The 22,503-nt window shown below is 43.3% G+C and overlaps 1 protein-coding gene across 2 annotated transcripts in view; it reads right to left on the minus strand.

Moving 5' to 3' along the window:
- The window catches only part of EGFLAM (EGF like, fibronectin type III and laminin G domains), a 343,739-nt gene that overhangs the window by 68,945 nt on the left and 252,291 nt on the right, over positions 1 to 22,503 (minus strand). For both annotated transcript variants that reach the window (XM_029578471.1, XM_029578480.1), the window contains 3 exons: positions 15,978 to 16,122; positions 11,029 to 11,218; positions 3,695 to 3,820 (listed from right to left, as the gene is read on the minus strand). In XM_029578471.1, coding sequence (XP_029434331.1) covers positions 3,695 to 3,820; positions 11,029 to 11,218; positions 15,978 to 16,122 — 461 coding nt within the window. The remainder of the gene's footprint in view (positions 1 to 3,694; positions 3,821 to 11,028; positions 11,219 to 15,977; positions 16,123 to 22,503) is intronic.

Consider the following 22,503-nt stretch of genomic DNA (forward strand, 5'->3'; position numbering starts at 1 on the left):
TACCTCCATCCCCTCCCCTTCACCTTCCCTTCCTGTACTGGATGCCCATGTCTCTGTTATCTGACACCCCTTTCCATGTGATAGCTGGCTGTACTGGAAAGGCATGGGGAGAGATGACGTTCCTTCTTCTCCACATACTGAGGCTCACATTGAGTGGGAAGGAGAGGGAGTGTTTGGCACATCAACCCATGCAGGATGATGAAGCCAGTCGTGCAGCAACAACAGTCAGTGCCTACTACCTGTAGTAGAATTATTCCAGTAACGTGAGAAGAGCTTGAACATATATGCGCTCACTATTTCCATGGCTGCCCCTCCTCTGGGGCCCACACTTCTATTCTAAACTTTAAATGTGTGAGTGGGAGGTATGGGAAAAGCGAACATAAAATGTTCCTGTGCTGCCGCTGCCAGATAGGTCTTCTCTACACGCGCTGATGTTTGGGGAAAGACATTGACCCCCCCCCCCCCCCCTGCCGCACAGGGATCAAGCTTCCTTCTGCTCTTGCCACTGCTACAAGTCTTGGCTTCCATCTCTTGCTGATTCCAGGGTTGCCTCAAATTTCTGCAGTAAGGAGGGCTGGAAATGGCAACCTATATGTCTGCAATTTCAGGCCCCCCTGAGGCATAGGTGACTCTTACATGCTGGTTGTGGTTTGTGAAGGAGTGCATGTTAGAATCTCCTTAAAAGCCCAGCACCAGGTATTTAGCCTGATCTATCTTAAGTCACAGACAGTTCTGTTCTGTTCTGTTCTCAGGGCATTCTCCTTAGAAGGGAATAAGAAGCTAGGCCCAGGGAGAACTCGGGGGCCCCAGAGAAGAGAAGGAATCCTAGGGAAGGCTAATACTGCTGAATTGCGAGTCATATTGCTGTCTTTATTTTGTGAACTGTAAAAGTAAGCAGTGCTGCTTCTGCTCTGTTTTCTTCTTGTTATTAATAAAGAAGTTTATGTGAGAATAGTCTGAATCTGTTCTCTGGCTAGTTCAAACTGCTCACGGTGTTACATGGCTATTTGTTAATATATGCTGCATTTCAAGCTCTTTTGCTTACAGCTCTGTTCTTTGTACTTGTGTGTCGATTCTATTCTGTTTCTATTCTGTTTTGTGCACAGTTTACTGTTGTTTGCAAAGGAAAAATACAACATGTTTGTGTGCAGTATGAGTTCTTTCCCAATTGAGCTACAAACTTTTCTGCCCTTTGTTTCATTGTCTTTATTTTCTTCTAGGATTCTAGATTTCCTATTTAACTGTATGGCCATTATGTATTGTCTTTTTTCCCTCTCTTGTTCAGTATTATATTCTAAACATGTGGTTCGTTTATCACCAGAATTAGGAAATCACAACGAAATTTCCTAATTCGTTGTGGTTTCGGAGACTCCGAAACCCGAAAAGAATTTTCCCCGAATTTCGGGGAAATTTCGTTTTTCGGGTTTGCACGGGGAGAGGGACACTTTTTTTTTTTAAATTAAAAACCACCCCAAACCACCCCAAACATTTAAATAAACTATAATACAACACCCCCCCCTGATCCCGATCCCTCCCCAAGACTTACTAAGTACATCCCTGGTGGTCCAGCGAGGTCCCGGGTTCCATTTGCCCTCCGTGCCCGTGCTAGTCCAAGCCGTGCTCTTTAAAATGGTGCCGAATAGCCTCTGAACTACCATGTCACAGGGGCTACCGGCGCCATTGGTCAGCCCCTGTCACATGGCCATCGGCGCCATCTTGTGTTCCTGTCATGTGACTGGAGCTGACCAATGGCGCCGAAAGCCTCTGTGACATAGTATGGGCCAAGGCTATCGGCGCCATATTGATTACTGGCAGCCGACAACGAAATTGCTTTCGGACCCCCGCTGGACCCCCAGGGATTATTGGCAAGCCTTGGGGGGGTCAAGAGCCCCCTCCTGACCCCCCCAAGGCTTGCCAATAATCCCTGGGGGTCCAGCGGCAGGGGGATTTTAAATTATATGCGCGTGCTTGCGCGCATGATATAAAATCACAACATATCTCCATTTGCACACCGATACGCGTGTTTATGGTTGTATGTGCATTCCTTTTAAAATTAGCCAGTATATTTTGGTGGACAGAAGCCAGGAGAGTAAAACAATATTAACCAGATTCTCCCACCCACCCACTACGCAGCATCCCCTCACTATCCTTAGTGCTTGCCTAGTATGTCACTCATCAATCCCGCCCCCCATCAAGAATCTCCCATTTTCTCACCCACCACCCATTCATCTTTACCAGTGGTGGCTCCAGGCACCTCCTCCCTCTTCCTCTGACAGAGTGCTTGCTATACCTCCTGCACTCTGCAGCACTACATTTTTGCTTTTGAGCAGGGCCAGGAAGCCTGCCAGGGAGTGCTTAAAATGGAGAGCGTGCTTCAAATGTCACATCAGTGGCATCAAACAGCATGCACTTTTGGCTGCTTGGTGTGTGTGGGGGGGGGGGGGGGGGGAGATGGGACTTGAAACGTCACATTGGTGGCCCTGACTACTTTCACTGGTGGGGGCATGGTATTTGAAATAGAATGCTCTTTGGCCCTCACTGGCTTCCAGCAATGGCAGGAGGCCTTGAAACATTTCCTTCACAGCTCTGGAGATGCTCTTTAATCAGCCTAAAATTAGGGGGAAAAATCAGTTTAAACCAATTTTCACCCTTGCAAAAATCTTGGAATGTATTTATTTATTTATTTACACTATACCGATATTCAAGACAATGTCTTATCATACCGGTTTACATCAAACAAGGGAAAACCAAAGAAACATGCGGAATGTTACATAAAACAGGGCGAAGAACTTAGGACAAATCGGAAATGTAAACTTATTTTAACATAGGACTAGAATCAGAGTGAGAATAACTTAGAATGGATATAATTTAGCATTAACACTGAATGAACGTAAGTAACTTATTGAGAATATGGAATTTATGGGTGAAAAATTGTTTTAAACTGAAAATGAAAGATCTTAACAGAATAGCAAGGAGATGAGGAGAAAACAAGGGGCAAATAAAGAAAGCATTAACTAGTGACACCCAGGCTGCAGAAACAAATTAGGTCAATGCTGGCCAAAGAATGAGGGCCAAGCACCATCCAGCAAGACCATGGGAAGCTTGGCAGTCAGACATTCAGGCAACAACCTCACTAGTTTTTGGGCAACAGCCTTCCTGGTTTTGGTAGCTGTTTAGATTATTACATATGCTTGGTGGTAAGACATGGGTGTTGAATTACATATGGGAACTTGCATGCTAATCTATCCAGGATGGCAGAAAACCAATAAAAAAAAAAAAGATTTGGGAAAGGAGTGATATCCTATAAGTAGTCAAGATTTTATGGTTGGCATTTGCGATTTATCCTTAGCAGCATAGACTGGAATAGATGGGCAGACCGGATGGGCTAAGTAGTCTTTATCTACTGTCATCTATTACGTTAAACATAGTTACTGACCATTTGCACATCTTTCATAAATATTCATTCAATACCCTTTAAAAAAAAATAAACTGTAAACTTTTAGAGTTGATTTTATTAGGAATGTTTATGAAAGATACGCTAATAGTCAGTGCTTTTACTAATTAGAAAATACTGATTACAGGTATTAAAGGGATTTACCATAATGAAAAGAGTTTATGATTTTACTAAAAATATTTGACATCAGACATGATTACAAAAGTTAAAAACATATATTTAAATTATCATTCCTCTCACCTTCCTCACAGTGATGACCTCTAAATCCAATTGGACAAAGGCACATATAGGAATCGGCTCTTTTTGGTGTACAGGTACCTCCATTAATGCAAGAGGCCTCATCACAAACTCTGCTGCTACATTCACCTATGTAAAAAGGAGCGTTAGAGTACATTTTTATATCATGCAGTCTATGGTTCTATTGATTTTTAGTAAGAATCATGACTTTAGGGTGGCCCAGCACTCAATTCTGCCCCATGCCACTAGTAATATGTCCTTTACCTTAGCCTAATATTACCACTTATCCACTACTTTTGGTTCATTTGTGATTTGCGCTGTTACAGAAAAGTATGACATGGCTCTTGGCTACCTCTTTAAATGTGTGTTAAGAAGGATCTCTAGGGGGAATGTGTACTGGGTCAGTATAACTCAGTTCTGACTGGGAGTCTATTTCTGCATGGGGGGTCTGCACTCGAATTCTGCAGAGGCTTTTTGAGAGAATCTGGTGAATCATCAGTGAGTCCTTTTGGGCCTGCTGGTGCATCCAGTCCAGCAGGGTTGTGCCACCACGGATGTTGGAGAACAACAAATATGCTCCTAAGTTTGCCAGTTGACAGCTAGAGGGCTATGGTTCACAACTACATTATGAGAGATCCTGTGGGCCTCATCTGAAAAGTTTCCTCTGAGAAGAGTTCAGCAACAGGCTGAGAGTACTAATGACTGGTTTGAAGGGTACTAAGATCTAAATGATAGAGGAACAGGAAATGTACTATATTTATATTTATGCTGCTGCTTATCTCTGCTGTGAATCATAAGATTTTTCTTTTTTTGTGAATTATATTTCATTTCATTTATTAAAATGTATTAATCGCCTATCACCAAATAGGTCTAGGTGATTTACAATAAAACATACACAGAATAATTTTGTTACATTAAATACAACAAATTAACATATCATTAACATTCAAAAATAAATAACAAAAACAAAAGACGTTCTCTGGAGGAAGCTCATATTAATAGTTTTCATCAACAATATTTAACCATCATCAGTTATTTAGAACACGCCATAAGCATATTGAAGAAGAAATCTTTTTAATTGACGCTTACATTTTTTAAAATTTTCTTGTGTACGTACCTCATATGGAATTGTACAATATAACCTATTGATGAAACTCTATTTGCTTAAATCTAGATTTCCAATTCAGCCTGTTAAAAGAGGGGCTTCCCCTCTATCTAATTACAGAATGAATACCAGCTTCAAACAATAATAAAGAAAGAGGTTTATTGATAAAGGTAATTAATAGAGGAAGGCGGACAATTCTCTATGGAGCAGAGAAAAAAGAGAGAGAAAATGGTACAAGCAAAGGTGTACAAAGTCTGTTCAGAATCTGCTCAGTGTTCTTAACGTGTGCTTCAGCTTATAAAGGGTCTGGGGTCTGCTATTATCAGTCATCTGCATAATCCACACCCTTTACCTTTAATAGCCAATCGATATATATTTTAACATGTGTACAGCAGCTTGCTCTTACTTATAGGCCACGGGCCTCTTCTTATCAGTTAGAATAACAAACTTAGTTCCATCCTTCCAGGAATGATGTCATCCGTGCTGGATGATTCTCTGGTAAGTTCAGTGATCATAGTGCTTCACAGTGCTATAACTACATATATGCAGGATATATGCAGTTCACTATTCTACAAGCCACTGTTAGATGTGTGCAGGGCTAAAAAATGTTTAATTTTTTTTTATTTGTTTTTTCCTCTCCACAAATTTAATGTTTAGTTTCTTTCATTTAAGCAAAAATAAATCAAACATTAAAAAAAACAAACCCAAATAAAAACAAAAAAAAGGAAACAGGGCAGCCCAAGGCTTCTTGTCCCCAACCCCCATCCCTCCCAACCAGAAACTTTCTGGAGCCAGGATCTTCTCCAGCCCCTAGTTACCCAGAATGGTGGGGATCCACTGGTGAGGCCTAGGCCCAGGCAAAAGCCTCAGACTTGCATTGGCCTGGGCCAGAATAGGTCAGAAGTGACTTCAGCCTAGACTCTATACAAAGTTGAGGTTTGGAGACCTTGACCTGATGCCTTGGCCTAGGCTGGATGCCGGGGCCTTGGCCTTGGCGAGTCTCCTTAGACCAGGCCCTGACACTGGGCCTAGTCTGGAGAATGGGTCCTGATGCTTGGGTCTCAGCTTAGGCCAGCAGCCAGGCCAAGGCTTAACAGTGGGGCCTGGCCCAGAGACTGAGTCCTGATGCTTGGGCCTTGGCTCAGGTCCAACATCAGGTTCCGACCCAAAGGCTGGATCCCGACACGTAGGCCAGGGCCTGGGCCTGGGCCTACGTGTCTTCTTTCTTCCTCAAATGATGCCAGCCACTGGGGATGTACCAGAGTAAATTAATTCTGATGCATGCTCCTCAGCAGAGGATACAATTTCACTGTTCAGCGGTTAATTGAACTGCCATACAGCAAAACGGCACCCTCTGAGGAAAAGGATGCACTGGAGTAAATTTACTCTATTGCATCCCTAGCAGATAGCATCACTTGAGGATGAAAGAAGAAAGACCAGGTGTCGCATCTGGACCTGAGTTGATGTGGCCTCTGGGCCAGGCCCCAGTGTCAGCCCTGGGCTGAGGCCCAGATGTCAGGACCCAGTCTCTGAACTGGGCCCCCCCGCATCAAGCCTGGGCCCCAGCTTTGGCCTAGCCCAGGCCCAGGCATCAGTACCTAGTCTCCGGTCCAACATTGGATCTGGGCTTGGGCAGAGGCCTAGGTGTTGGGACCCAGATTCTGGACTGGGCCCCTGCATTGGGACTGGGCCTGAGTTCTGGCCACGTTGAAACCCAAGTGTTAGGACTTGGTCTCTGTACTAGGCCAAAGAAAATATGGGCCTATGGGCTCTGGTGTTGGGCCTGGGCTTGGGCTGAGGACCAGGCTTCAGGACCCAGCCTCCGGGCAAAGATCAGGAATTGGACCAAGGCCAGGATCTTGGCCAAGGCTGAGGTCCAGGTGTTGGGACCAGGCCTTGGTCTAGGTCAAGGCCCAGGCATTGGGACCTGGCCTAGCTGCAGGATCGGATCCCCAACAGATCAGGTAAGTGAGGGTGGGGAATTTCCCGACTATGGCAAAACTTTTCAAGGTGGCCTGGTTCTTTGCTAGGGTTATAGCCAAGGCCCTGCATCAGGCCGAGACCCCAGCATTGTGCACAGACATAGGCTGGTGCCTTATATGTCTGTGGCATATGCCTAGGCCAAGGCACTGGCGTTGCGCTTGGGCATAGGCTGCAGCCTCGGCCTATTTCCTAGGCAAGGCTCTGGCCTCAGGCCTAGACATAGGCTTGATGGGAGATTTTTTTTAATGAATGAAATGTCATTTTGGGGTCACCTGAAAGAAACATATTGGCCCTTATTCATTGCATTTTTTTCAAATGTGTTTAAAACAAATGCAGATCCCTAGTCTTTGTCATGATAGATATACTTTACAAGCAGTAACTGCTCAAGTCTTCTGTCTTCAACCTCAATTATAGACACTTTCACTAGGCTCCCAGCCAAGCTGTTCAGCACAGTTTGTCTTTCCAACAAAGCAAATTCTGCTTAGACGTAGAAGCAGTTAATACTGTTCAGTTCTCTGGATTTTGTTCTCTCACAAATGCTGGTCACAGGTTTGTATTCTGCTCCCTTACAGGGACTATCAGAAGAATCTGCTCTCTCACAAACACTGTCAGCTGGACACTGCTCTCTTGTCTCATGAATGCTGGCAGCAAGGCATTCTTTGCATCCTCATAGGCTTACAGATGGTATCATCAGGATTCTGTTTTTTCACAAAATGTGTCAGTTGGGCTCTGCTCTCTCACTGGTACTGTCATCAGGCAAGTGCCTAATTTTGCCTCTTCAAAACCCCAGCCAGGAGCATGGTATTGTCTTACCTCTTCCCGGTCGCTTGCAGCATTGCTATCAGAGCAAAGTTGGGAGGAGCCAGGAGCGGCTCAAACTCTACTGCACTCCCATCTGGGGATTTGGGGGCCTGAGGGTGGGGTGGAGTAGAGGGTAGAAAAGGCTTGAGATTTTCAAAAAAATATTGGGGAAGGGGGGGGGGGGGCAGGCCCAGGATGCTAGTACTCATTGCTTTTTTTTTTTTTTTTTTTTAATTTGGTGGGTTGGGGGAGTGAGATGGTGATTGGGTGCTATGCCCATATTTTTTTTTTCTGGGGTGAGGGCTTGGACCTGAAGGCTCAGAAGGTTTTTTGTTTTAAATTTTCATTTGCAGTCATTTAACTATCTGTATTTTGAATATAAGTGGTGAAGTAGGAAGTTATCTGGCTACACATGGCCAGATAACTTTAAAACCTAACTGGTTATATTCAAAAAAATCTAGTTAGATTTGATCGTTATCCAGCTAAAGATAGCCTGATAACTTTAAGTGACTATATTCAGTGTGATAGTTGTCCCTAACTATAGCCAGATAACTTGTTGACTTTCTGAAAATTGCCCTTACCATTTCTAGCCTTCTCAGAAATACTGTATCCAACGAAGGGTTATAAAAGTGTCTTGTGAATAATGACATGCACAAATGTTTATGATTATTCATGTTCTTGATTAATTGCATCTTATCATATTTATAAAACAGAGCAATGTACAATAGAAGACCATGTGCTAACATTAAACCTAAATATACCATAATAAAATATGAGAAAATTAAATAAATGCATAATAAAATGTGAAATAAAAATATACAATAAAAATTCATAATACAATGAAAACTAAAATATATCATGATTTAAAAAAACCAACCAATAAAATTAAATAAATAATGGCTAAAAACAAAATAAAACAAAAAGTTGTGAAATCAGAAAGCATAGTAATAAAAGAACTGAGAAAATGGCAGCAAAGGGGGAGAAATAAAATTACTAACTTGAATAAATTAACTAAGCAGGCATAGTTTTGATAGAATTGCTAAAATTAGATAAATTGACTGGGTGGAAAAGCTTTGAGAAAGAGATATGTCTTGAGGGCCTTTCTTTATTTTAAATAATCTTTCTCAAATTGTGTAGAAAGTGGCAGTGAGTTCCAAAAACCAAAGGCTAAAAGAGGAAAAGAAATCTCTCTGGTATTCTCAAAACATATCTCCCTGGTGAGGTGGCACTAATTACTCTTGTTGGGATGATCGTAGATAGTGTGTTGGTAAGTAAGGGTAAATGAGTGTGAAGCGGTATGAAGGTGCTCCCAATGCAGAGCTTTGAAAGTAAAACATTTATTTATTTATCTATTTAGAATTTTTATATACCGATATTCTTGAAAAAAATATCAAATCATATCGGTTTCCATAACAACAGAACAATCGCGGCTATGGCGTTACATTAAACAGGGCGTTACATTAAACAGGTTTCCATAATAACAGAACAATCGAGGTTATGGCGTTACATTAAACAGGGCGTCTGATAGAATAAAATAATAGAACAGCAAAACAGAGTTAATAGGCGTTACATAAAAATAAAGCGTCTAATAGGGTATCGCTAAGAATCTGTGAACCATCCAAATCAGGCGTAAACGGGGCCCTAAGGATGAAAAGAACATTAAAATTTCGCACGCGAAATGTCCCTTATCGCGTGCGATACCAAAACGGGGGTGGAGTCGGCCCCAGAAGAGGAGGAGTCGGGCCGTCACCGGGGCCGACTCTATGAAGATGCCTTGAACGATGAAAAGGTAAGGTCCTTTTTGCGTCCGAGTTCACGCCCAATAGCTACACCTTCTATGGTGGCGCTATTGGGTGCGAAACCGGCAGCGATCGCACCGCGACAGTGCGATCGCTGTCAGCTAGAGCAGGCCCGCCCCCCGTTTTGGCCCCCCTCCCCTCATTCCCTAAAGTATCGCAGGCCTGCGATACTTTAGAAAATGAGGCCCAAAGTCACTTAGGCCTGGATTTATCAAAATGCACTAAATATCTCATGCGATAGGAAAAGGGGTGTGTTTTATGGTAATAGGCAGTTTATCATAAAGTGCACTAATATCTATGTGAAACGCTAACCTTTTCACACTTTGCGATACATATCGGAAATGTTGTATTTCCTGCATACAACCACTGGGTGAACCATTTTTAGTAGTTTTGAAGCTCCCAGAGAGCTATCAGGGCCCAAAAGAGAGAGAGAGACTAGCCACTAGATAGGTATTTATATCTCTATGGGAAGTCCACCTAGTAACTCAAGGTGAGGTTTAGGTATTAGTGTAGGGGTTAGGGGCCACTTTGACATTCAAAGTGAGACGTACGAACAGCACTCTTGTGAAGATTTGAGGACCTTCAGAGTGAGGAATCTCACCCAAAGATGAGATTTGTGCAATGTTCTTTCAACCTAGCTTGATGGACTCTCTACCTGGGAGCTTCAAAACAACTAAAACCGGCATGGGCAAAAACATCACAATGTGAAATAAAGCCCTAACGCAACCTATCGCGCGGCCTAACGCTAATGAAAAAGGTGTAGTTAAAATCAGCATTAAAGCCGTGCAATAGGGCTTCGCAAAACTGTGAGCCCGTCCCTAACTCCTCCTCTTTTTCAGATTTACATCGCACCATGCGTTATGGTGCTATCGCAGGCATTAAAGGCGTTTTCGCATGCGTTAAGGGGTTTTCGCATGCATTAAAGGCGCTTAACGCATGCAAAAACGCCATAACGCGATTTGATAAATGACCCTGTTAACCGGCTAAGTTCTTAGCCAGTTAACTTGGGGGTGGGGAATGGGTATAACTGGGTGGTACTACTTTGCTAGATAAGTTATCCAGCTAAGTAGTGATTTATCTGCTGCTGAATATCCCATCTAAGTTAATTATATCTGGCTAACTTACATAAACAGAAATATTTTGAATATCTTTCCCATGGTTTTCAAATACAAACTATGTGGTTACTTTATGGTTTAAGATCTGGTTGGTGTGTGTGCACTTTGTTAGTCAGGTAGATAATAGAAAATGTATCCCAAAATGTTTACTTGAATTCTTTACATAATTAAGTAATGAAACTAATTTGAGAGCGCATCTGAAAAGAAATGTTCCAAATTACTTGAGCCTGAACTCATACATTCAGCCTTGCACGCACGTTTGAAAAAGGGACTTATTGCTAAGCAATAAAAGTCATCATAACCTACAAATATTCCTATTCGGTCCTACATTTCTATATCCGTAAGTTAAGCCACAAATGACTCCCATTTATCTAAATCTATTCATCCCTTTCAATTTAATCTTATCCAACCCTCTTTCTTGTTTGGAGGCAGCTCAAAGTTAATCAAAACTGTCTTGTCATTGCTACATAAAAGAGGCAGGAAATACCATTAATGAAGAATATAGAGAATGAATTGAAACTGCTTTGTACTTACCAACATCTGCTCCACTCAGAGCTTTCCCTAGTGGCCAGGGCCTCATATCATTCATCTTCCCATTGATGATGAGTGACTGGACACAGCCTTTAAAGCCATGGCTGGTTCCTGTAGATTTCAACAACCAGTATGCAGTGGGAGCACCACCAAGATAGAATGGAGTCCGGAATGTTATTTTACTATAATGACCCTATGAAGAGGATGAAGCAATATTTACCGATACATGATACAGATACATGATCTTTGAAGCCAATTATAATAGAGTGCACACCTACTGTACTGGATTACAGCCTTTCCTGTAATCCAGGTCAGGTTTTACATAAAGTACTTCATAGTTACAGAACTGCTGTGGAAATCCCTAACATTAAAATAAAGCATATTTCTAATCATAGTATCATAGTACACAATGGCAGATAAAGACCAATTGATCCATTCAGTCTGCTCAACTGGTTCTCTACCATGTTGGGTAGATGAGCACACAAAACTCTCATACCCAAACCAACCCATGTCATCCACCTAACTCCCCTCCCTGTCAACCATCTGTCCTAAGCATGTCCAAACCCTGCCATAGTACTGGCCTACACTACCTCTACTGGTAGACTATCCCAGGCCATCTCAACTTCCTATTTGATTCTCAAGACTATATCCAGGCTCCTCCGGTTCCTCCTCTGCATCCATGTACAACTACCAAGCCCTGCAATAATTCAAATAGATCTCTAGGGGTGTTGTGCTAAATATCTGGCCTCCTTATTCCTAATGATGTTTGTGTTTTATCTACTGCTCCATAAAGGTTATTCCAGTGCAGTTAAGGTTGTAACCATGGCTGCTCCATACAAGTTATCCTAGGATGTGTTGCACTGGAGGTGGACCCTTGGCCTGGTGCAGGATTGGTATGGCCCTCCAGTTGGACCCGGAGAGCACCTGCCACCAGGAGGTGGAGCACAGGAGGAGACAGAGGCTAGCTGGAGCTTCACCAATAGCAACCCGGGGTTCCCTCAGGTTGAGCCCTTGGTTACCCGGGCTGCCTGGTCTTAGGTGGGCCTCGCAGGATCTCCTAGAGAGAAAGTGCAGAGGAATATCCAACACGAACAAGGGTGCGCAAACGATATCCAAACCAGAATGTCCAGAGGTCACAGGAGGCCAGAACAGAGAGTCTGAATGGATAAAGAGGATCAAGGCAAGAGTAATAGTTCGGAATGGTCAGCCGAAGCAGGGGTCAGTACCTGTAGTCAATCCGGAAGTAGTCAGGCAGAGGTTATGTTCCAGGCAGCGGTCGAGAGTAGTCAGTGTTCAGGCAGAGGTCGGTTCCAGGCAGCGGACAAGGATAGTCAGGAGCAAGCAATGGTCAGTACTGTGAGATCAGTCCGAAGGGTACTACCAGGGATGGAGAGACGAAGGAACAGGAGAAGCTGGAACAGGAGATGCTGGAACAAGAGACAGTGGAACAGGAGACGCTGAAAGGCAAACTAGACCCACCAGAGTGTACGACCCAATTGCCAAGGCACTGTTCAGGGGAATGGGCCTTGCCTTATATAGTGGGACAGTGTGAGGTCATCAGGGAGCGCCGGCTTCGGGTTTCCCTCGCTTGGCCCTACAGGAGCTCCGCTGTGAGGCTGACATCGGAGATGGTGCGCGGGGGAGCCGGAGATGTTGCGAACCTGCTGCGGCAGCAGAGGAGGTGAGCCCGGAGCTTGTAGATGGATGGGAGAGGTGAGCAAGACCGGCCGCGGAGTGGCTGCGGCCAGGAAGTGCAACAGGATGCCCTGATTAGAGAGGATGAAGATGCTACTAATACAGACCTCATATTATTGCTTCTGCTTTTGCCTAGTGATTAGCTATGATCAGATGAAAGCATTTTATTTATTAGGCAGCAACCTGGACAACTTGAAAAACTTTGCTTGCTGCCCAGATGACAGAGAGAGAGAGAGAGAGATGCAGAGGGGAAGACTGCTGTACAACTTCTGTAAGATTGCTTGAGACCTTAAGCCAGATTCTAAGGCTTGGTTATATTTCAGAATCTCTTGCTAATACCTATGGAGAGCAAGTGATGAAGAAGTGAGGGCCCTATGGAAAAGTCACAGCTCTTCATGCCTTCTTCAGTGGATTGTAGAGACAGGGTTAGAGACTTGCCTGTGGTCAAGGGTTTTCAGCAAGAACCCTCTTTCTCCGAAGAGCTAAGGATTAGAAGTTGAAAGCTGACTCCTATTGGAGCTGTACTACAGGAAAACTGCCTGCTGCCTGTCCAGCCTCAAACAGACAGAGATCCTAGAATGCCTTTGTCCTGTAGACTAATAGTAACATAGCCAATGATGGACACATAAAGACCCAAATGGTCCATCCAGTCTGCCCAGGAAGGTGTTTAGGGTTATAACTGCCACTTCATGCAGGTTTAGGGTTATAACTGCCACTCTGTGCACGTTACCCATATTCAGAAATGTTAATCCTAAAGTTACTAATCCAAAAGAGTACTATAAAAGGAAAAGTTTAAAAATGACAACCAAGTAGCTCTACTCAGTTGACATCTAAAGTTACTATGTTACACCATTTTTTAATTTTCATCCTTTAGCCAAGGCATGTTCAAACCAGTCCTTAGGACCCCCAACCAGTCAAGTTTCCAGGATATCTCTAATGAATATGCATGAGATGTATTTACATGCCCTACCTAAGTATGCACATATTTCTCATGCATATTCAATAGGAATATTCTGAAAACTCCACTGGCTATGGGGGAAATGGGCCCAAGGACTGGTTTGAGCACCCCTGATCTAGCCATTAATGGCTCAATATTCAAAGATATCTGGCTAACTCATATGAGATATTCTGCAGCATGGCTATGCTGCTGAATATTCCCAAATAAATCTCTAGTTCTAACTTGTGATCTGCTATTGAGAAGGCCTAACTTATCCAATTAACATAAGTTTGAATATTGATACTTATCAAGCTATGTTAACTGGATAAGTAGTTCCTCCCTAAAATGCCCATTTCCCTCCCACCACTTAGCTGGGTGGCCAGATATTCAGCCACCACTGCTTTGCCAGACAAGTCCTTACTTATCTGGCTAAGTGGCACTGAATATTGACCTCCTGGGATCCTCTGTGTTTACCCCATACCTTTTTGAATTTTATTACCATTCTTCACCACCTCTTCTGAGAGGGGTTTCCATACATCCACCACCCTTTCCATGAAGAATATTTCCTGACATTGTTCAAGAGTCTACCACCTTGGAGTTTCATATCACGAACCCTAGTTCTACAGCTTCTTTTCCATCAGAAAAGGTTCAGTTCTTGTACATTATTAAGATCTTTCAGGTGTTTAAATATCTGCATCATATCTCCTCTTCTCCAGGGTATTCACATTTGGGTCTTCCAGTCTCATCTCATATGTCTTTTGGTGCAGATCCCACACCATTTTGGTTGCTTTTCTCTGGACCGCTTCTATCTTGCCTCTACCTTTTTTGAGCGATGGTCTCTAGAACTGAACACAGACTTATAGGTGAGGCCTCACCAACTACCTAACAGGATTAGCAGCCAGATGTCCAAAAATGGATTTCTTTATTGCAAGGTTATTTAAATTTGTCATTTTATATTACAGACTACACAATGCACAGTCTTTTTTAAGACTTGGATTCTTTGATCAATACACGATTTGAGTTGAGGTAAAGGCCATATTTTTGCTGTTTTGATTACATATAATTTGTCATATTCTGTATGTCACACCACATTTTTATGTTACCATTTTATTTGTGTTTATTAATTATGTTTTTATGATTTTTATTATTTATCAATGTGTGTTATTTGTATGTTGTAGCCCCTGATGTAGCCCCACCATAAGAGGGCGAAACTCAGCCAGAGTTGGGCACTTTTCACACACTCGTGTTACCTTGCAATAAAGAAATCCATTCTTGGACATCTGGCTGCTAATCCTGTTTTGTTGCCCTCACGGCTTTGTTAGTCAGCCTTCCTTGCTGTTTCTTCAGTCCCTCACCAACTACCTATACAGGGTCATTATCATGCCCTTTCTTCTGCTGGTTATGCCTCTTTCTTTGCAGTCCAGAATTCACTAGCCTTAGTCATCATCTTGTCACAGTGCTTCACTACTTTCAGATCATCAGACACTATCACCCTGAATCTTCTTTCCCAGTCTGTGATCATCAATCTCTCACCCCGCATCACACACAGCTCCTTTGGATTACTGCACCCCAAATGCATGACCCTGCACTTCTTTATATTGATTACCAGCTGCCAAACCTTCAGCCTCTCTTTGAGTTTTCTTAGATCACTTCTCATTCTCTCTATTCCTTCAGATGTGCCCATTCTGTTGCAGATCTTAATGTCATCTGCAAAAAGACAAACTTTTCCTTCTAACCCTTTTGCAACATCACTCACAAAGATACTGAACAGAGTTGGCCCAGAACAGGTCCTTGAGGCACTCCACTTATCACACTTCTCTTTTCAGAGAATTTTCCATTTACCACTACTCAAGTGAGAGAAATATTAGCTAGGATGCAACTTTTTATTGATATTCTATAATGCTGAATGGAAACTGATTGCTTGTTCCTGTCTGCTTAAGTCAAGCTGCTTTATTTTCCACCGTAAATGACCTGCATGTGCACCCTCCCTAGTCTCCCACATCAAGTCACTGCTTCCTCGATGATCTCAATATCTCAGTGTACCAAGCACCTTGCTTATAGGCAATCTACCCATAAAAATGTGACAGCCAATATTAAAAAAAACAAAACAAAGTGCAGAATGGATAATTTATCTGGCTGAGGTTAGCTGGATAAATCATCTTGGATATTCATTGGGATACATTTACCGTTGAATATCCCCAAATAAAGTGATCAGGTAAACACTCACAATTTTCCTGCTGTTTAAATGCAGATTTTCCTTAGTTTCCCAAGGACCTGGCTTATAATTTGCATTCTACATTTGGACTTGATCCTTTGTTACCTGAGATTTTCCTGAGATTGGAGTGTCATCATCTAGCTTCAGCCAGCCACTGAGACCATCTCTGTACAAAGACACATGGTGCCAGCTGCCCAGTTTGATTTTGCTTTTACTTGTAATGACTGCAACCCCGGTTCCACAATTAAACCTGTGAAAAAAAGTGACAGTGATCATCTGTTCCCAGTAATGGCTCATGCATTATAGTAGGATTCATGGGTATATTTTTATTTCTCCTTTGGTGAATTAAGACTTGCTACAGAAAATAAATAAAATCAGGAGAAAATCAATCCAAGCTTACTGCACTCCATGGTAACATATTGAGGAGGTCATTTTGAAAGGAGTTATCTGACATATGCAAAATTAGCATATATCAGATAAAGTTTCAGATGTTATGCATTTAAAAATTAGCATTTACATGCATAAAATAGCACATATGCGAATACATGCTATTTTCAAAACAGCAACTTACATCTGTAAATTGAGGTCCGCAAGTAACTTTGTGTATGTAAGAAAGGGACATGCCAGGGGTGTGTTCCAGGGCAGAGCCAACATTTACACAAATAAGTTGCTATTTTAAAACCTGCCAAAGCAACATATGTACATCTATTACTTGTGTATATTTACTTCTGCATGAGATCAGCATAGAGGAAGTGCTAGAGCAAGAATTTTATATAGCACGAAAGTTGGCATATGAGGAGAAGCAGCAGAATGGACTCCCCATTCTGCTTCCAATGGAGAGCTCTCCTGAGTTTTGTGTTTGTGAGTGAATGGGAGCCTGCCTGGGGGTGTGTGTGTGTGAATGGGAGGCTGCCTGGGTGGATGAGATATGAATGGGAGGCTGCCATTCACTCCTGGCTGCCATTCACTGCCTGGGAGGATGAGATATGAATGGCAGGCTCCCATTCACACCGCCTCCCCAGGCAGCCTCCCATTCACACCTCCATCCCATCCCACTGCAGACTCCCTTCCACTCCTCCCCCCAGGCAGGCGCCCATTTACATCTCTCCCCAGATAGCCTTCCATTCACACCCTCACCCCACGGCAGACTCCTAATTCACACACACACACAGCCAGGCAGGCTCCCATTCACTCACAAACACAAAACTCAGGAGAGCTCTCCATTGGAAGCAGAATGGGGAGTCCATTCTGCTGCTTCTCCTCATATGCCAACTTTCGTGCTATATAAAATTCTTGCTCTAGCACTTCCTCCTGGAGTGTTTGTATGAGAGAGAGCATGTGGGAGTGGAAAAGCTGTGAGTGTGTGAGAGAGAGAGAGAGAGAGCATGAGGGTGTGAGAATCTGTGTGTAAGAGACAGCGAGAGCATGTATGTTTGAAAGAGAGAGAGCTTGTGGGAGTGAAACCCTTTGTGTGTGAAGGAGAGTATGTGTGTGGGAGTGGCAGCCTGCTTGTGAGTGAGAGCCTGTATGTGTTTGTGAGCCTGCATGTGAGAGCCTGTGTGGGAATGTGAATCTATGTGTGAAAGAGAATGTAAGAGTAAGTGCTTGTGTGTGTCTATGAGGGGGAATGGGAGCCTGCATGTGAGAGAAAGCATGAGAGTGGGACCCTGATTGAGAGAGTGTTTATGGGAATGGGAGCTTGTGTGTATGTCAGAGAGAGAATGCAAGAGTGAGAGCCTGTGTGAGAGAAAACATGTGTATGTGAGAGAGCACATGTGAGAGAGTCCATGTGTATGTATGAAGGAGGAAGGAAAGAGACAAGAGGAAAGAGAAAAAAACAGAATAAAAGAGATCCTAAAAAAGGAATTAGGAAAAGATAAACAAGGGGAACAAAGAGACTGGGGCCAACCAATTAGAAAAGTAAAACAGATCAGGCAACAACGGTAAAAAAAATTTATTTTGACTTTCAGTGATGTGTTCATAGAATCTGGTTTCTCAGGCTTTCCATTACAGTTTTGTCTGCAGTTTGTTTCTAATTTGTAGTCTCTTATTCTGTATTAGGTAAGGGTCTGTCTGTGTTGCACAAGTGTAACAGAGGTACAGTATTTTGGCTAGCATGTAGTTTCTCTGTAGGGATTTGTAGCAATTCATTGTTTTGTTTGTCCACTGGGTGGTGTATTAGTGTTCTAGGGCTTGGTGTAATGCTTGCCTTTCCTGTCCTTTTGTAGATAAGTTGCTGCTGTTTGAGTCCTGAGAGCTACTGCTGTTATGGTATGGCATGACAAAGTTCTAGGCATAGTTTTTTTTGTAAGGATTTGCCTTACTTCACAAAGAGGTCGATTTTGAAAACCATGCGCGTTCCCGGGCACTCATATGGATGCGCCGATTTTATAACGTGTGCGCTGGCATATAGCACTTTGATAAATGACCCCCTGAATTTGATATTTTGATATCTTGAGATTGGATATTTATAGGTGATATGACGGAATGTGTGAATGGGTGTGGGATGAAAGGGGGAAAATATAAAACTATATAACAGAATTTGTTTAGTATTATTGTTTTGTATGTGCATCTGTGCATATTTACATTTTAGCAAACCTTTATACTGTAATGTGGTAGACATATTTTATGTATGAAGTCTTCTTTCTGTCAATAAACAGCTTTGACATCCCTAAGTGCCCCTTTTAGCCTTTGTTCATCTAATGACCCAACTCCCTTGCAGGCTTTTTACCTAAAATGTACTTGAAAATGATTTTACTATGAGTTTTTGCTTCCATGGCAAGCTTCTTTTCTCTCTTTGCCTTCCTTATCAATGCTTTGCATCTAACTTGTCAATGCTTATGCTGTTTCATGTTTTCTTCATTCAGATCCTTTTTCCATTTCTTGAAAGATGTTCATTTAGCTATTGTAGACTCTCTCACTTCTCCTTTTAAACATGCAGGTAGTTGTTTAGACTTCCTTCCATCTTTTCTGAGAAATACATTTGGTCTGTGAATTTTAAAAGCCCGATGCATGCATCAATCAGGGGATATGTGAATAAATTGGGCTCAAGCACGCCAAATGAATTTTAAAGGCTGCTGGGATATACGCATCTCTCTCGCTGTGCGCAAATCTCAAATCTCAAACTATTAAAAACCCACCTTTTTACCAGTGCATACAATCTATACTAAATCTATCATATTACATCATATCTGTTTACAATGTTCATTTGAATAATTTAAATAATTTAAATTCACCCCTACTTCAGATACTTCTATTCTAGCCATTATAAACAAACAAAAACCCTCCAACTCCCCTTATAATCCACGTTCTGGAGCCTTTTTCAAAGCTCTCAAACTTGAAGCCTGCTCTTTCCTTACTCTTCTAGTTAATCAATCCCTAGAATAAGGCGAATTCCCTCACACTTTAAAAAAGACCTCTATACTACCAATCTTAAAAGCTAAAGCAAAAGATACATCTGATCTCAACAACTACAGACCTATAGCCTCTCTTACTTCCCTGGCCAAACTAATAGAATCCGTAGTACTTCATCAGTTAACCGATTTTCTTACAGAGCACAATATTCTTCATATTAATCAACATGGATTTAGAAAAGGTCATTCCACAGAAACACTCCTTCTATCTTCGTTTGATACTTTTTTCCGTGCATTCGATTCATATACAGACTACATCATAGTTTTCTTAGATATATCAGTAGCATTCGATACCATTAATCAACAGATACTCATTTCAGGTCTTCAAAACATAGGCATCACAGGTACAGTTTTGAATTGGTTCACATCCTTTCTCTCCAACCGACCTCAACAAGTCAATTACAATCAGCACTGCTCTTCCCCATATATCATTAATTCCGGCGTTCCTCAGGGCTCATCTCTTTCTCCTATTCTGTTCAACATATATCTACTTCCTTTATGCTATATTCTATCCTCTCTTAATCTTCAATTCAAAATTTATGCAGACGACATCCAATTTTTTGTCCCATATAAATCATCTTGGTCAGACACTCTATCTTTAGTTTCACTATACTTATCTACAATCAACTCTTGGCTCTCCCACAATCGATTAAAACTAAATCCAGCAAAAACTGAGCTTGTACACTTAGGGGCGGATTTTAAGAGTCCTGCTCGCCTAAATCCGCCCAAATCTGGGAGGATTTAGGCGAGCAGGGCCCTGCGCGCCGGTGCGCCTATGTTCAATAGGCCTACCGGCCCGCGCAGACCCCGGGACTCGCGTAAGTCCCGGGGTTTGGTGAGGGGGGCATGTCGGGGGGTGGGCCCGAGCCGCGCGGCTTTTAGGGGGCGTGTCGGCAGCGTTTTCGGGGTGGGCCCGGGGGTGTGGTTATGGCCCGGGGCGGTCCGGGGGCGTGGCCGCGCCCTCCGGACCCGCCCCCAGGTCACGTCCCGGCGCGCTAGCGGCCCGCTGGCGCGCGGGGATTTACGCCTCCCTCCCTCCGGGAAGCGTAAATCCCCCGACAAAGGTAAGGAGGGGGTTTAGACAGGGCCGGGCGGGTGGGTTAGGTAGAGGAAGGGAGGGGAAGGTGAGGGGAGGGCGTTAGAGGATTCACTCCGAGGCCGCTCCGATTTCGGAGCGGCCTCGGAGTGAACGGGGGTAGGCTGCGCGGCTCGGCGTGCGCCGGCTATACAGAATCGATAGCCTTGCGCGCGCCGATCCAGGATTTTAGCGGCTACGCGCGTATCTACTAAAATCCCGCGTACTTTTGCTTGCGCCTGATGCGCCAGCAAAAGTACGCCTATTCGCGCGGTCTGAAAATCTACCCCTTAACTTCCATTTCTGATTCTTCATTAGGTCCACCATCACATCTTACAATCAATAATGTTACTATCCCCATAACACGTTCTGCTATAAGCCTAGGTGTAAACATTAACTCAGATCTTTCTCTAAAACAACACATAGCCTCACTTACAAAAAAATCGTTTTTCAAACTACGTCTGTTAAAACATCTTCGCCCTCTACTATTCTACCGAGACTATAGAACCATTCTTCAATCTTTCATTTTCTCTGGCTTAGACTATTGTAATGCTCTTTTCCTAGGATTGTCAGACTCTTCACTATACCCCCTTCAACTGATCCAAAACTCTGCAGCCCGAATACTAACCAGAACCTCTCTACGTCATCATATCACCCCTATTCTACAATCACTATATTGGTTACCCATAAAGTTCAGAATAAAATACAAAATTCTCTCTATTATCCATAGTTTAATTCATAACCATAATAATACATCCACCTGGCTTTGTTCACTACTGCGCATATACAAACCGACACGACACTTAAGATCACTTAACCAAAATTTATTAGATATCCCTTCTCCTAAACAAGCCAGATTAGACCTCACTAGAAAAAGAGCCTTTTCAATAGCTGGTCCAACACTTTGGAACACTTTACCAAACCATCTTCGCTCAATATCCAACCCTGCTCATTTCAAAAAATCTCTCAAAACATATCTTTTTCAACTTGCATTCAACACGTCTTCTAATTAAACTCAACCATCAATACCGAACCTACTCTCTTAAACTTAATTACACCCATTACAATCTCATTTATGCTACACATAACTACAACATACTTGCTCATTCACATGTCTCCAATTATCATACCCTTCTCCCTTCTTCCCTCTATTATTATATAATTTTTACAATAAGCCCATGGTTCCAAACTTTTATACTTTTTAAAATCTTATATACTAGCATTCTGTCTAGTTATTGCCTATTTTTATGTAAAGTTTAAAAATTCCATTTTATTTTGATTATTTTATTTTTGTTTTAAATCTGTGAACCGTTTTTGATAAAATTCCTTTTTTAAAAAACGGTATACAAATACTTTTTAAATAAATAATAAATAAATAAGTATGGGGTAGATTTTAAGAGGCGCGCGAACAGCCTACTTTTGCTTGCGCATCAGACTCAAGCAAAAGTACGCTGGATTTTAGTAGATACGCGCGGAGCCGCGCGTATCCACTAAAATCCTGGATCGGCGCGCGCAAGGCTATCGATTTTGTATAGCCTGCGCGCGCCGAGCCGCGCTGCCTCCCCCCGTTCCCTCCAAGGCCGCTCCGAAATCGGAGCGGCCTCGGAGGGAACTTTCCTTTGCCCTCCCCTCACCTTACCCTCCCTTCCCCTACCTAACCCACCCACCCGGCCCTGTCTACACCCCCCCCTTACCGTTGTCGGGGGATTTACGCCTCCCGGAGGGAGACGTAAATCCCCGCGCGCCAGCGGGCCTGCTGCGCGCCGGGCCGCGACCTGGGGGCGGGTACGGAGGGCGCGGCCACGCCCCCGGGCCATAGCCACGCCCCGTACCCGCCCCCAAAACGCGGCCGACACGCCCCCGAAACGCCGCGTCGACTGGGCCCCGCTCCCCGACACGCCCCCGACACGCCCCCGACACGCCCCCTCCGAAAACCCCGGGACGTACGCGAGTCCCGGGGTCTGCGCGCGCCGGTAGGCCTATGTAAAATAGGCTTACCGGCGCGCAGGGCCCTGCTCGCCTAAATCCGCCCGGTTTTGGGCGGATTTAGGCGAGCAGGGCGCTGAAAATCCGCCCCTATTGTATTAAGTTTTAAGTATTATTCAAGCTATGTGTGTGCGAATATGTAAACCGCCTAGACGGA

This window comes from Rhinatrema bivittatum, chromosome 1, assembly GCF_901001135.1.
Source record: "Rhinatrema bivittatum chromosome 1, aRhiBiv1.1, whole genome shotgun sequence".
NCBI classification, from domain to species: Eukaryota; Metazoa; Chordata; class Amphibia; order Gymnophiona; family Rhinatrematidae; genus Rhinatrema; species Rhinatrema bivittatum.